Source organism: Amphiura filiformis, chromosome 15 (genome assembly GCF_039555335.1).
Source record: "Amphiura filiformis chromosome 15, Afil_fr2py, whole genome shotgun sequence".
NCBI classification, from domain to species: Eukaryota; Metazoa; Echinodermata; class Ophiuroidea; order Amphilepidida; family Amphiuridae; genus Amphiura; species Amphiura filiformis.
In genome coordinates, this window is record NC_092642.1 from 43,420,238 (window position 1) to 43,435,200 (window position 14,963).

The following is a 14,963-nucleotide window of genomic DNA, read 5'->3' on the forward strand; positions in this document are numbered from 1 at the left end:
TCTGTCCCTATTCGCTGTCGAAGTGACGTAATAATCGGATTAACTACCATAGCAATAGATGAATACAATTTTTGAATAGATCGCCCTGCACTACAACGTTCACGCGGTACCTATGCATTGAACCATAGATGTCAAAGAAATGCACCTGTGAGATTAGCATCTTTGAAAAGAGCGCTATTACTGTATTCAATCAATGATTGCATACATACACAGGTGATGAGTGTAACCTGCTTGTATTGCAGGGCGATCTATTCAAAATTGTTGGGCGGGTTAGTGTAGTGGTCTTCTCACTCGCTTCTCACCACTGTAGCCGGGGTTCAATTCCCTGCGGTGCCACATGTGAGTTTGGTTGCAGATCCATGCTCTTCCTCGCAGGTTTTTCTCCGGGTGCTCCGTTTTTCCTCCTGCATCTAAAATCAGACCTCTTCTCATATCCCTGTCCCGTCACATCCGGATGGCATCCCTTAAATTTAGTAGCCACTGACTCTGAGCACTATTGGGCTTAGCCTGGCTTCAGCCGAATGTTATAAATAAATAAATATTCATCTAATATGGTAGTTAGTAAATCAACCACTCTACCATTTACCAATCCTTGGATCAACACAATTACCAACATTTAAATAGTAAACCCTTTTAAAGGGTCTTTTATTAACATCACAACCATGCTGGTGGTCAGTGCACAAACAAGCTGATGGTTAGTGCACATCAAAACTGATGGTCAGTGGTACTGACCGCAACTTTGGTTGCTCCAAGATATGTTGAATTAATCTGGTTGACGAGAATTACTTCATTCTTTCGTTGACGATTCCCATGACTTGAGAATTTTCACAAAATAGCTTCAGCTGGTTTTTTTAAAAGCAGATACAGTGAGGGTAAATTAGAAATGACGCAAAATGACAATGGGACCGTTTTGAACACAAACATGACAAAGGTCTATCCGATGTCAGAAGATGACCAAACCAGGATGGATAATACTAACGGTGACCGTAGTAAAGCAAAGACGAACTACAAGTTGGAATTCAAGGAATTTGGAGGAAATACAACTCTTCATGGCCTTAGATATGTGGCTGATTCAGAAATGCATATTCTAAGAAGGTAGGTTTGTACTTTCATGATTGTTTTATAGGTTTGTCTTGTCTATATTCAATGCTTTTCATCTGAAGTTCCAAAATTTTAGATTTTTTTTATTTCCGAAATATGAACCAGATTCTTAATGCGTAAATATAGTATACAAATATTGAATGTTTATGAGTTCAATGGTAAGAATATTTCCGTTAAAATATGGACTGTCCCATTCAACGAGCCTTTGCCGAGTTGAAAGGAACAATTTATATATCACCGAATGGTAATATTCTTTCCATTAAACGAATAAAAACATTCAATATTTGTCTTATACAAAAGTTCTTTTTCTTCCACTAAATTTAATAAATCATCATTAAAACAAAATAAAAAAAATATATTTATTTTAGAAGCAACACCCGCACCTATAATTGGCGAGTCCAGGTGGAAACTTCTCGCTATACGCTCGCGCGTCTGTCAGTGTTGCTATGGTAGCTCCGCGTCAGTGCAATGGAAAAATGACTATTGCACCCGTGCGGAGTGCAATAGTCCTTTTGCAGCTGGCCGCTAAGAATAGCAGAAATAATCATTAGTAATTGGCCAATCACATGACAAGAAGTATGAGTTATATAATACAATTTGAATGTGTACTTCAAAAATAACTCGGACTCAGAGCGCAACTGGTTACAGAAAATCTAAAAATCCAAGAGCAAAAAACAGACGTATAAAGTCGGTGAGATAAACCGGGATTGTTCTTACAGTTTTATGGTAATTGACACGGTGACAACACAGTGGTTTTGCATCACAGGCTCTAGAAAGAACTGTCTAGGGTCTGTGTTTATACATACAAAATCAAGGTATATAATAACAAATGACCCAAACAAAACAACAACTTGCACGAAAGCCTAAAACAATGCACAAGATAATGTCCAATTATAACTTGGAATATACTTATACAAAATCAAAAGAAGAAAAAATGTATTATGTCAAGACATTTATGTTTATATTTCAGATTATTATGGCTTTTAATTCTCATTGGTCTTGGTGTGTGGCTTTGTTTTAGCCTCAGTGACAGTTTCAAGAAGTACTTCGAGCACCCTATATCTTCTGTAATAACGATGAACCACGTCAACAACATTACCTTCCCAGCTGTCACTATCTGCAATTATAATCAATTCAGAGCATCTTATGTCACGTCAGATCAAGTATGTATTGTAAACTAGCATTAAGTTTAATATGCGGACCCAAGAAAATCACATAGACGAATCCAATTTCACGCATTCATGCACCTCAATGGCAGCCATAGCCGCGACGGGGACCCAGCTATTTCACCTAAAATGTGAAATGATGCGGCCTTGAAGGGTATGCATTCTATCACCCGTGTTACACGTAGACAAAAGAATGATGACAGTTTACAACACAAAAGAATCTAACATCGAATTTTAAGCGGCTTTAATCCACCCAATTGGGCAGTCACAACACCGGTTAGGTGCTGCGGGGACCCAATAATGTCCGACCAAATCCTGACTATGACTTGCCTCGTTGGATTCGTCTATAGCGAATAATCGATAGTTAGCATATGTGCTTACTGTCGAGCGTTTTTAAAAACATGAAATTGTACCAAAGTCCGGCGCTTTACCAACTGAGCTAATAGGGTCGAGACACAGATTTGCAGGGTTTACTTGTTCGTATAACTATTTGTATCGATGATTTGCGCAAAACCCTTTACACTTTTGTGGATGGGGCTCTTCATGTTTGCATGTTTTAAAAGCCTTCGATAGTAAGCACATTATGCTAACTATCGAGTTTTAACGGTAGATTAACAGATAATACATTCAGATTTACATTCATATGAACAAGACTCCTTCATTAATTGTGTTACACCAACACGACACGTATAAAATCGCCAGTGGCGGCGCCAGGAATTGTTCTCGGTGGGGCAGGGGGAAGTGAATTGGGGGTTCAACAAATTTGGGCCAAAATTGCCAAAAAAAAAGTAAATATTTTCGTTATTCTGAGTTTTTACAAGAGGAAACTGTGGGAAAGAGTTCTGAGTCTGACTGGGGGCATTTCCCCCTGCCCCGTGGCGCCGAAACTGCTTATTGCCGATTTTTCTATGCATGTGTGGTGGGTGCGTGGGATGAGTGATTGTGAATGTGCTCATCTCTCAGCAGTATCTACACAGGGGAAAGCATTACACAATGGTATTTCTATGTGGATGTGGTATAAATGTAGAGGGACTGTTTCTTGAGATAAGGCCAATAATATATCAAAACAAAATTCTTGGGCGTTTTGCCCCGCCCGAGAAAAATCATTCACATGGGGCTGAATTACACCCATTGGGATCAAACCTTGGGATCTCGAACCCATACCATTCCTCCTGTGTGTCAGCTTTATTTTAGGTGTGACTTTTTCAAGGGAAAAAAGGATGCGTCACGCGTAATTTATGTTTTATTGCGTTTATTGTGGGGCTATGGTAGAAGCGTCCACGTCGCGGCCCTGGTCAAAACTAATTCTACCACCACCACACACAGTTGATGCAATAAGAAGAAGAAATCTTTATTGCATAGTGCAGTTATGCTGCACAGCAAACATGATTCGACTTTTACAGTACTTAAACCTGGTTAACATGAAATTACTCCAGCAAAATCAATCGATAAAGTCTATAGTCCATCTTCCACATTAAATGGTGGGCTGCACTTATGCCTAAATATGTCACTTGCCAATCAATCGGAGAGAGTACAAAAATATTGGCCGGTTAGTTTTCACACAGTGACGTTAACTAGACAATGCCCTATATACCTCTAACATACACTGTTTGTAGAGGTCATACGTCAATGGTGAGAGCATTGTGTAGTGTGTATGAGAACATGGACAGTAACTGCAGTATGGTCACACTGTAATTTTCTTAGTTTTGTACCGATTTCGGCCAAATTTCATTCCTTCTTTTCTCCCGTCCCCTAGCCCCCGGTTGTTTGCTTGTCTATTGAATTCCCATTAGCATCAGTTTGAACTCGAAGTCAAACAAATCGATAAAATAACGAGAATGATCAATTGCCTTCACATATTGTTCCAATTTGTTACATGACAAAGTATTGATCACTGATCAAATGAATGTCGACGAGGTGATGATAATTGTGTGTGATTTTATTTGTACATTTAGATAAGAATAATACATCTAGGCTAGCTTTCTCTGACAATGGTTTCTCCTAACACTCCTATGTTAAAATTATATTCTGATAGTGGAATACATCTAAACTCACCTAATAACTAATGTGTTACTAAGATTGCTTTTAATTACTTATCAAACATTCAAAATGTACTCTTAAAATGAATTAGAATGCAGTTTGCACAAGAGTGATTCTGCGCCATTAAAAACGGATGCGACAGAAGCGACAATTCTATGAATGTCAAATACTAAATTTGTGGAACAAATTCGCGCGAATAGAACACAATTTGGCACTTTTTAGGCTAAAATGCCAAATATGCGATTAAAGATCCGTAACCCGATCGAAAGCCTCCCCCTCCCCCGCCCAAATTTTTCTCATTATTGATGAAATTTTGGTATCTTATAATAGATCATATTTTTCTCATTACCATGCTAAAATTTGATGTTCAAATCGATGTATTTCCGGAAAAAAAATCGTGATTTGTGGTTAGCGAAATTTCATACGCCCGGGAATTGTGGGTAGCCAGGCATTCTGGTCTCTCTAATATTCAGTCTATATCGCACTTTAATAATCACATTCGATATTCAGTCTATATTGCACTGAATATATAGCATAAATAGCGCCGTCTGTTGGACTAGAGCGGTTCCCGAACCAGAGGTTATTCTTGCTTTCTTGCCCTGCGGGGCCCTTATATTGGGGTCACACCTGGAGTGTTTAGTCGTCGTCACTGGCCCTGTGGCCTTGATGTTTTTTGTTGATACTTGGGCCTAGTATCTCAATTTGTTCTTCAATTTGTTCTTTCTTAAAAAACACTCCTAATTAAGAATAGTTTACCATAATTTGGATATTTTGTTACCTACGTAGTAGGGTAAAAGAGGTCAATGACCATTGAACTCTATTGACAACTTTTTTCCTAAACAGTGCAAATAGTTTTTGAATTATGTTTGCAAGACGAACAATTTGAGACCATTTTGGTTAACACCAGACAATGTTTATTGTTCACACCTGTGGAACACAACATTGTGACCTTTGACCTTTTTTAAAATGATTGGAGCACTTTTTAAAACTTGACCCTTGTATGACCTTTCAAACTAAGAATATTTTAGTATGCTTTTTGTATGCTGCTCAGGGGACATCTGAAATGAAATAGCAGTGAAAATAATTCTGTTGCAATTTAGTGGCGAGTCAAAACCCACTTTGACTGGACTAGTAATAGAGTCTTGTTAATTTGAAGCTGTTCATTCTAAATGTTTTTCCATTTCTTTACCTGGGTAATATTTGCACAACAAAACTAATGTAATTAGGTACATTAAATCAGTGCATGCTTATAGATTAATGAGACACGAATATTGACTTCAGTTAAGAATAAGCGTTTATGAAATTGCTTATTGTTGACAAACTTGGAATGAATTGCATTCATTGTTTGCCCCGTCATTGTTTTTATGTTTGTTGAATTAATGGTGTTTCACACCCGCTGTGGTGTTCATGAAATGAAATAAGAAAGGAAATTTCATAAGATCGTTTTCCTCGGAAACAGAGTCAGCAATAATACTTTTGTGAACTCCGAATATATTGAGTTTTAACATTTAATTCAAATATGTCTATTGTTAATTTAGATGCTTTTCTTTCTCATCGGTGAAATATGTTTGACACAAGTATTACTTATATTAGCACGAAGTACATAAAATAAGAACAGATTTTAATCAAATTATTTGATTTCAGTAGAAAATGATCTCAAATCTCTTTCGTGAATGTTTTTTTTTTCTATAGCAAATCAGTATTAACAGTTGAAGCTTGTATTCGCGGGGGTACACCCAAGATGGTGTGGTGTGGGGTGAATGTGAATGTGTGTCACGCAGAGTGTCCATGTGGGTGGGGTGAGGTGTGTTAAATAGCAACCTATAGATCCAAGATATAGCTATTTTCCATTCTTACTACCATGGGCAATAACAACAATAGATGAAACAAAACGTCGTAGATGTGCGGGGATACGAATATCACTCCAGCTTGCATGGCAAATATTTAATGGTAGGAAAATATTAATTTGGGCCAAAATAATCATCACAACACCTTTAATCAATATTATAATAATTAAACAAAAGCATTTTTCCTTTCCATACGCAGGCAATTATGGCCATGGCCTTCAGTATGTTTTATGGTGATCCATTGACGTCAGATCCAAACGATACTGCTAATTGGACTGATGAGATCCAACAAGGTCTTCCTCAGGATATGGAAGAGTTTGCCAAACTTGCTGCACATCGTATTGAAGATATGTTATTGAACTGTCGATGGCGCAATGTAGTAAAGTGTACGGCAGCTAACTTTACACAGATTTTAACTGATTGGGGCGTATGCTATACATTTAACAACGACCCGATGAATGCTCTGCAAGTGACAGAACCTGGTAGTGTCAATGGGTTATCATTGACACTCAACGTTGAACAAAATGAATATACATATGGGGAAAATGCAGGCATAGGTTTTAAGGTAATTATAATCATGTAATGGGTCCGAATCCATGCGGCGTCAACGTGTTGTGCACTTAGTATGCTTAGGCAAGGCTCTTCACCCCTATATTGCATTTTCCCACCCATGTGTACAAATGTACTTGCTTTATTCAATACTGTGAACGTAACAGATTCGCTGTAGAGAAGATGTGGCGACCCCCCCACCGCAGCATCATTGGACCAATATGGAGGAGTCTGACCCAAGTCGCTTCGAATGACAGATGGGCACCCCGGCTTTTGAACCCAGGTTTGTCCCATTTTTTAAAATAATATTTGGCAATGGATGGCAGGAAAAAGGCACATAATATTCATGAAGATGATTAGACTTGCATGTTCTGGAGGGCGGCGCAGACGGTATGAACCTAACACATAGGAAATTCAGGTTTTTATACATAAGTATAGGCCTACCTAATGATTAGCCTAATTTAACTTTCAGCTGATTAAGAGCGATTCTGGTAACTTTCTTCAAACTGAATGGCGCATTACAGCTGCAGCAAGTAAAGTCATTGTTGATGAAATCAATGTTTTATGATATGAAAATCTGAAATCAAACATTTTCATAATGATAATATCGAGAGGGGCTTGTTGGAGGCTACATTGAAAATAGAAGATAATGTTGCTGATGTAACTACTAACTAGGCAATAAAGATCGATTTTTATTTTATTTGTTTGTTTTTTTAAAGGTTTTACTTCATCCACAAGGTCAGCACCCTTTGGTCAAGGAGCTTGGTTTCTCTGTTGCACCTGGGTTTCAGACATCTGTTAGCGTCAGATATAACTCGGTAAATTGTTGTTGGTGTTGTTGTCTTGTTATAACTGCTGAAGTTGTTTGTTTGTTTGTTTGTTTAACTGCCGCTCCGTGTGGATACACTTGGGTTCTGATGGGACCACACTCACACAAATTGCGCAAGCCAGGATAAAAAGCATACTCAAGCATGCTAGCCTATATCAGTCCAAGAGAGTGCCAAATATGGATCAGGAGTATTACATAATAATACCCTGCTATGACAATAGCTGCACTAGGTTAATCGTATAATCTCCTTTATGTGGTTAGCATAGCTGGGCCAGGAACTCCACAAGGTCAGCCAATGTATGTACATGTATTCGGTACATGTGCCATATCTTTTACAATGGGTGATAAATTTCTGGTTTGTTTTATTTCAAAACGCAACAGTCGATATTCTAAAGCTTGGTCCAAATCCAACTCTAGTAATTTATGTGGTTTCAAATTATATCGGCCGTTGCCTTTTTGATAGAAATGGTGATTGTTGATGTGCACAGTTTCCCATTAGATCATAACATGCTGTTGTACATCCAAGGTCAAAGGTCTTTTAATCCATATTTGGCGTTCTTCTGGGACTGTATATGGAAAGATAAGTGAAATCCAGATTTGAAGACAAAGAACAAATAAATGAAGGTCACTCCCAACAATCAAGTGAACAACTTTTCTGTCAACCTTTAGATCAAGTTGTTGCTGGTTATGCTTTGTAATATAATGAAAGACAAAGATAAAGACAATTTATCGCGTCTGACGTCACCTGTCAATCAAACTCGAGCACGGTTTGTTTACAAGTGTCGTGATGACGACTTGCTGAACGCGGATTTATAACCGGGCGCCTTATTGTTAATTTTGCACCTTTCGACATGCAAACCATCTCAAACGTAGGTCTTTATAGTAGGAAACTTTGTTTGGTGAAGGCACCATGTCGACAATGCCTAGAAAAGCTGCTTTTTGCCTTATAAAAGTACGTAATTTTTCGCCATTTGCTGCTATTCCTTTTCTCCGATCAGCACCAGATAGATCGATTCTTCCTTTACGCGCTGATTAACCTGTGTAAACCAATCAAGGATCGTAATTGACAGTGACATCAGACGCGATAAATTGTTTTTATCTCTATCTTTAATTATAGTTTATTATTATTTCGTTGTTGCTCTTGAGAACAAGATGTTGTTGTTGTTGTAGTTTTTGTAGCTGTTACTTTTCCTGTTGTTTGGCTGCTGTGGTTTCTGCGCTGGCCTTTATGGAAAGAGAAGTGAGAAACAGATTTGATGACAAAGAACAAGTAAAAGAAGGCCACTCCCAACAATCAAGGGAATAATTTTATTGTCAACCTTCGGATCAAGTTGTTGCTGGTTAGCTGGTAATACTTTTAAATTGAAATATTTGTTATTATACAGACTTGATATTTAATATGGAATACTTTTTCGCAAAATTCCGAGACTGGTCTGGTAGAGGTCTGCATAAACGTCACGGGCTAAATATTAATTGGGGTGTGCCAGGAGATAGTGTAAAATAATTGTTTGACAGAAAATGTGCTTTCCATTAGTTTACATTATGGCGCTCATAATGTAGTAAGTTAGCCTAAAATGGCGGATTTAAGGAGACTGAATTTGAATTTTGTTGGGGTAAAATTTCTGAATTTGAGCAACATTATTCTGATATTATCAAATTTATTGAGGTTTGAGGCAATTTTATTGAACCTAAATACCAATAAGTGTTCGTCAGAACTGAAATTCACCTGTGATCTACCAGTTTGGAAAGTAGGAGGAGCTTTAAAAAATATGGCTCTATAAAGTGGTATGCACTCAGAAAATTGTAACAGTGTCAATTCATTGGACAACTAGGAATCCGCACAGTTGTTTTTGTACCGTACGTTTATTACATTTGACCCCAGGGGCCATTCAAACTTTCTGAGTACGTACAGCTTTTAAGAGCCCTATTTTTAAGCTCCTCCCCTGTTCAAAAACTTGGTACATTGTAGTGTATTTCAGCTGTGATGAATGCCAGTTGCTGACGAAGTTTAAGAAATATCACCTCAAACCCCTATAAATTTGATAATAACAGAACCACGTTGCATAGAGTCCGAAATTGTGTTCCCCACAAAGCTCAAATTCAGCCTTCCTAAATCCGCCATTTTAGGCAAATTCGCTACATTATGAGCACCATAATGTAAACATATCGAAAGCACATTTTCTATCAAACAATTATTTACACCATCTCCCGACACACCCATATTAATATTTAGCCCGTGCGGTCTATGTAGACTCCGCCCAGACCAGTCTTGGAACTTTGCAAAAAATATTCCATATTAAATGTCAAGTCTGTAGTTTAATATTATTTCGTTGTTGCTCTTAACATCAAGTTGTTGTTGTTGTTGTTGTTGTTTTTGTAGCTGTTACTTTTCCTGTTGTTTGGCTGTTGTGGCTTCTGCGCTGGCCTTTATGGAAACAGATTTGAAGACAAAGAACAAGTAAAAGAAGGCCACTCCCAACAATCAAGTGAATAATTTTACTGTTAGCCTTTGGGTCAAGTTGTTGCTGGTAATGCTTTGTTATTGTACTATTAGTTATTATAGTTTATTATTATTTCGTTGTTGCTCTTGACCTCAAGATATTGTTGTTGTTGTTGTTGTTGTTGTTTTGTTGTTGTTGTTGTTGTAGTAGTTTTTCTACGTGTTACTTTGCCTGCATGTTGTGGTTTATGCGCTTTTTAAAAAAAGTTTTCAGTGGTTTTCTCTTTATCCGATCGGTCGATACAGATGCCGAAGTGCAATCACACAACCTTTGCTCAGATATGACATATTATTAGCTTTAAATAGATTAATAATTTACACGGTGCGTATAAATAGGTGTTAATCAAAATACCTAAATAGTGTAAAACAGCCATAAGGTAGAACTACAAAAAGTCCTTCCAAACATTTTCACTTCTGACTCGACCTTTATCACATATCTAATTGCATCAAATATATCTTTTACTTAATGTACAGATCACCAATTTACCGAATCCATATCGTACAAATTGTACAATGAGATCCCTACTCTATTCCAAACAATACACAGTGCCTCTTTGCAGATACGAATGCAAAATTGCTTACGTCAAAAAATGTGCGGTTGTAAAGATATCCGATACCAAGGTAAGATCGTGCAGTCGACGTGCTCAAAGAAGATATTAAAAGTATCCCACAAGCCATTGCTCTTAGCTTAAATTAGTTTAGATCAATCAAGATGCAAGATCGACGTCTGCAGTTTCATTCAAATCTACCCAGAACATGATGATAGACCCTTCCTGACCCACCATTACATTGTTGTGCATCAGAATATTAACAACATTGACGCCTTTGCAAGCTAGATATGCTCTTGACGTTATATTAGCTGAAATAAATTTAAGTGTTTGTTTTATCATCATATTACTGACAAGTGTAGAATATTTGCTGATGTGTTGTTTTTGATGTTAACGTTTATCATCCTTTCATTGTTTCATCAGGAGATGACGTGGAGGTGTGTTTACCTCATGAACTAACAACCTGCATCTATTCTGCAGAAGGTAACTAATTCACGTCTTGTAGGCTTTACCTTAAATTAAACCTTTGTTAAGGGAGCCCATATCGCCATTAGGTGAACCTTTACGGGTATGTCGTACCGCAACTGGAAGTTGGATGTGTACGAGCAACGTCTACTGCGAGCTGGATATCATAAGAGCAGTCGCCAATAGAGCAGAACTTCAGGGTTAAAACGAAGACGTGCATTTTTGTCACTGAAACCTATAACGCCACTATCCATGAAATACAATAGAGAGTTCCCGTGTTTTGGGTTACCCGCCATCTTGGAGGGAAACCTAAACTCCGTTTACAATTTTCAGAATACCAACACTCGCGCAATAATTAGCAAATGTTATTTTGTAGAATGTAGCACCAATAGGGTCATTGACCAAATCAAAGGAATGAGGAATACGGCGGTGCGAATCACGTTATAAACACTATTGTAGTCCGTTCCGCTTGAAAACACGGGAACTCTCTATACGCTGGCGAAGTTACGTAATAATCGGATTAACTACCATAGCAATAGGTGAAAACAATTTTTGAATATACCGCGCCGCACTGATACGTTCACGAGGTACCTCTTCATTGAACCATATCATGCTGATTACTTGCACCTGTAAGATTAGTATCTTTGAAAAGACCAGTATTGTATTCAATCTATGATTGCAGACATACACAGGTGATGAGTGTAACCTGCTTGTAGTGCAGCGCGATATGTTCAAAATTGTTTTCACCTATTGCTATGGTAATTAATCCGATTAATTACGTAACTTCGCCAGCGTATTCCGAGGTCTAGTAGATAGGCATAGTGTGAAATAAGATGCTTTCAACTATTCTCTATGCCACCAAAAAGGATATCACACCCATGAAAGGAGCCTGCTGTCTGGTATAAATGAGTCTTGATGGCATAAAAGTATCTAAACCACCGTAAAAAATAGTGTATAGGACGATGCAAGATATTGCTCAATGAGTGGGGCTATGCCATAATCACAACAAGCGTATAACTATATTATTTTGTGTGGTATAATAATATGATAAACGTGTCTCAGAGCAACTCCGGATAATAAGAGTTATTAGATAAGCACATTTTGCCTTCTGATGTCCTAAGCACCATCATATTGCTTCTCAAGAATATGAAGAAAAGGATATTTTGTTCTCCTCCAAGATCTTAATGCTCTGCATGCTAGCTATGCGCTTCAATGGAAAAAGTTCAAGTTTTGAAATATTTTCTCAAAATATCAAGAGCTATCTTAAGGGCTGGGGTATGAACGTTTGGACAGTATTTATTTTGGGACATTAGAGCACATCAGACATATCGAATTGCATTCTGAATACGAAGAATGTCATTCTGATATCAAATAATTTTGATTTTTGAAATTCGCAATTTAATACACATTTTATGGCAAATCATTAAAAATTGATATTTTTGATATTTAACAGTACTTGAAGTAAACTTTATAAATCTGATGATTTATACTTAAAGTGTATGTAGGTGGGATGAAAAGCCGACGATCAATTGAACATTTTGACCTTTCGCATTAAAAATATGGATTTTTTTTCCCAAAACACCAACAAAAAATTAGGTCTTTTGGGAAAAAAATCCATATCTTCAATATGAAAGGTCAAAATTTTCAATTGATCGTCGGCTTTTCCTCCCTGCTACATACACTTTAAGAATGTGTCATTAGATTTATAGAATTTACTTCGAGGACTGTTATATATCAAAAATTTGAAAAATATCCAATTTTTATAATTTGTCATAAAATTTGTATTATATTGTGATTTTCAAAAAAATTAAAATTATTTGATATCAGAAAGACATGCTTCGTATTCAGAATGCAATTCGATAGGTCTGAGGTGCTCTCATGGCCCACAAAAGATACTGTCGAAACGCAATAAACGCTCATTTTAGATCCCTTAAGAACTACTGAATCAATACTAGGCTTGTTTGTACTCATTTTAATGCATTTTGCATGCTGATTCCAAATATGGTCATGAAAATTTACATTTCTGAAATTTTTGAATTTAAAAAAAAATTGAAACTTGTCGTCTGCAGTCGACACCCGCGTGAAGAGAGTTAAAAGGGCATTTCGTTATCCACAGCATCATCACTTTTCTCAAAAAAGTTGAGATTTTTATACCACTGGAAACCGCTACATAATGTGTATGTACAAATGATTTCTTGCAGATTAATTTGTTCAGCAAAAATATCGTGAAATTTGATTTACGTTCTGGAACAACAGGAAGAAATTACAACACATTGTCTGTAGAGCAGTGTAATACACATGATCATGCGTAACTCGAAAACGCAAAATCGGAATTAATTGAAATTTTGGAAATAAGCTTTTTTCCAGGATATCTACTGAAAATGTCATAAAAAAGGATGCTAGGATTACGAAATACTCCTTGAAATCAAAGTAAAATTTTACATTTCTGTTTCATTACAGCCAATTTCACAGCCAATGGCATCAAGTGTGATTGCCAGGTGCCGTGTTCGTCCTACAATTATGAAGGCCGAGTATCCATGGCTCACTGGCCTGCAATTCATATTGCATCACATTTTGAGCGTGCTTTGAACGTCTCTCAAGATATGTCGGGTGATTTTGCAAGGTTAGATATGAGAGCTTCCGGTGTAGACGAATCCAATTTCACGCATTCTTACACCTCAATGGTAGACATCAACTGACGGGGTCCATCCCACTTGAAATGTGAAATAATGCAGGCTTGGCGGGATTTAAACTGCATTCCACCACTCGTGTTACATGCCTTGAACGTTAATGATTCACTTCATTAAAGCGCTACAGATGTAAATTTAGGTGGTTTTGTACAGGTGAATTAATTGCCGAAATTAAGGGATCTGGAATGAGCGTTTTGAGCGTTTCGACAGTATTTTTTATGAAACATGAGAACACCTCAGACGTATCGAATTGCATTCTGAATACGAAGCATGTCTTTCTGATATCAAATAATTTTCATTTTTGAAAATCACGATATAATACAAATTTTATGACAAATTATTAAAATTTGATATTTTTCAAATTTTGATATATAACAGTCCTCGAAGTAAATTTTATAAATCTAATGATATATTCTTAAAGTGTATGTAGCTGGGAGGATCAATTGAAAATTCTGACCTTTCGTATTGAAGATATGGATTTTTTCCCAAAAAGACCTATTTTTTTGGTGTTTTGGGAAAAAATCCATATCTTCAATACGAAAGGTCAAAATTTTCAATTGATCGTCGGCTTTTCCTCCCAGCTACATACACTTTAAGAATATATCATTAGATTTATAAAATTTACTTCGAGGACTGTTATATATCAAAATGTGAAAATATCAAATTTTTATAATTTGTCATAAAATTTGTATTATGTCGTGATTTTCAAAAAATGAAAATTATTTGATATCAGAAGGACATTCTCCATATTAAGAATGCAATTCGATATGTCTGATGTGCTCTAATGTCCCCACAATAAATACTGTCCAAACGTTCATACCACTTCCCTTAAGTAACTTAAAATTACGGGATTTCGGTATTCTTGAAAGTAGGTGCCCAAATAGCCCATTTTCCTCTTGACATTCCTTTGTTTTTTATTGATTAATGTACGTTTTATTGATGAACATATCGAAATAAACACTAACGACTTTACACTGGGTTTGTGGTGGATGGTCATATATTCAGGTAATCGTTGCCCCCGCAGTGTCTATTATATAATTATGTTCTCGGGCAAAAGAGAGCTAATTGTCCCTGTATACCCGTACGAACCTCGGGGAGCTGACCCTGGCTGCGACGTTTATATATATATACAGGGATGACTAGGGTTCTGCGTCTGTACAGACTGCGTCCCTTAATAATGCTAAATGGTTTATGATGTGTGTCATGCAGGTCAGCGACTCTCTGTAAA

General features: G+C 37.0%; 1 protein-coding gene across 1 annotated transcript; it reads left to right on the forward strand.

Moving 5' to 3' along the window:
• Positions 1–922: 922 nt before the first annotated feature.
• Positions 923–13,744, forward strand: LOC140170982 (acid-sensing ion channel 4-B-like). Its single transcript, XM_072194171.1, has 7 exons — positions 923–1,095; positions 2,072–2,264; positions 6,354–6,719; positions 7,423–7,531; positions 10,507–10,653; positions 11,004–11,063; positions 13,506–13,744. The coding sequence occupies exons 1-7, from the start codon at positions 923–925 to the stop codon at positions 13,742–13,744; spliced, it is 1,287 nt and encodes a 428-aa protein (XP_072050272.1).
• Positions 13,745–14,963: the final 1,219 nt, after the last annotated feature.

What these genes read in the sequence shown, in the direction of transcription:
- LOC140170982 (XM_072194171.1), top strand. Translation starts at nt 923, where the DNA reads ATGACAAAGGTCTATCCGATGTCAGAAGATGACCAAACCAGGATGGAT. An exon ending in CTTATGTCACGTCAGATCAA is followed by an intron (nt 2,265 to 6,353) that starts GTATGTATTGTA and finishes TTCCATACGCAG; the next exon opens with GCAATTATGGCCATGGCCTT. An exon ending in CTGCATCTATTCTGCAGAAG is followed by an intron (nt 11,064 to 13,505) that starts GTAACTAATTCA and finishes GTTTCATTACAG; the next exon opens with CCAATTTCACAGCCAATGGC.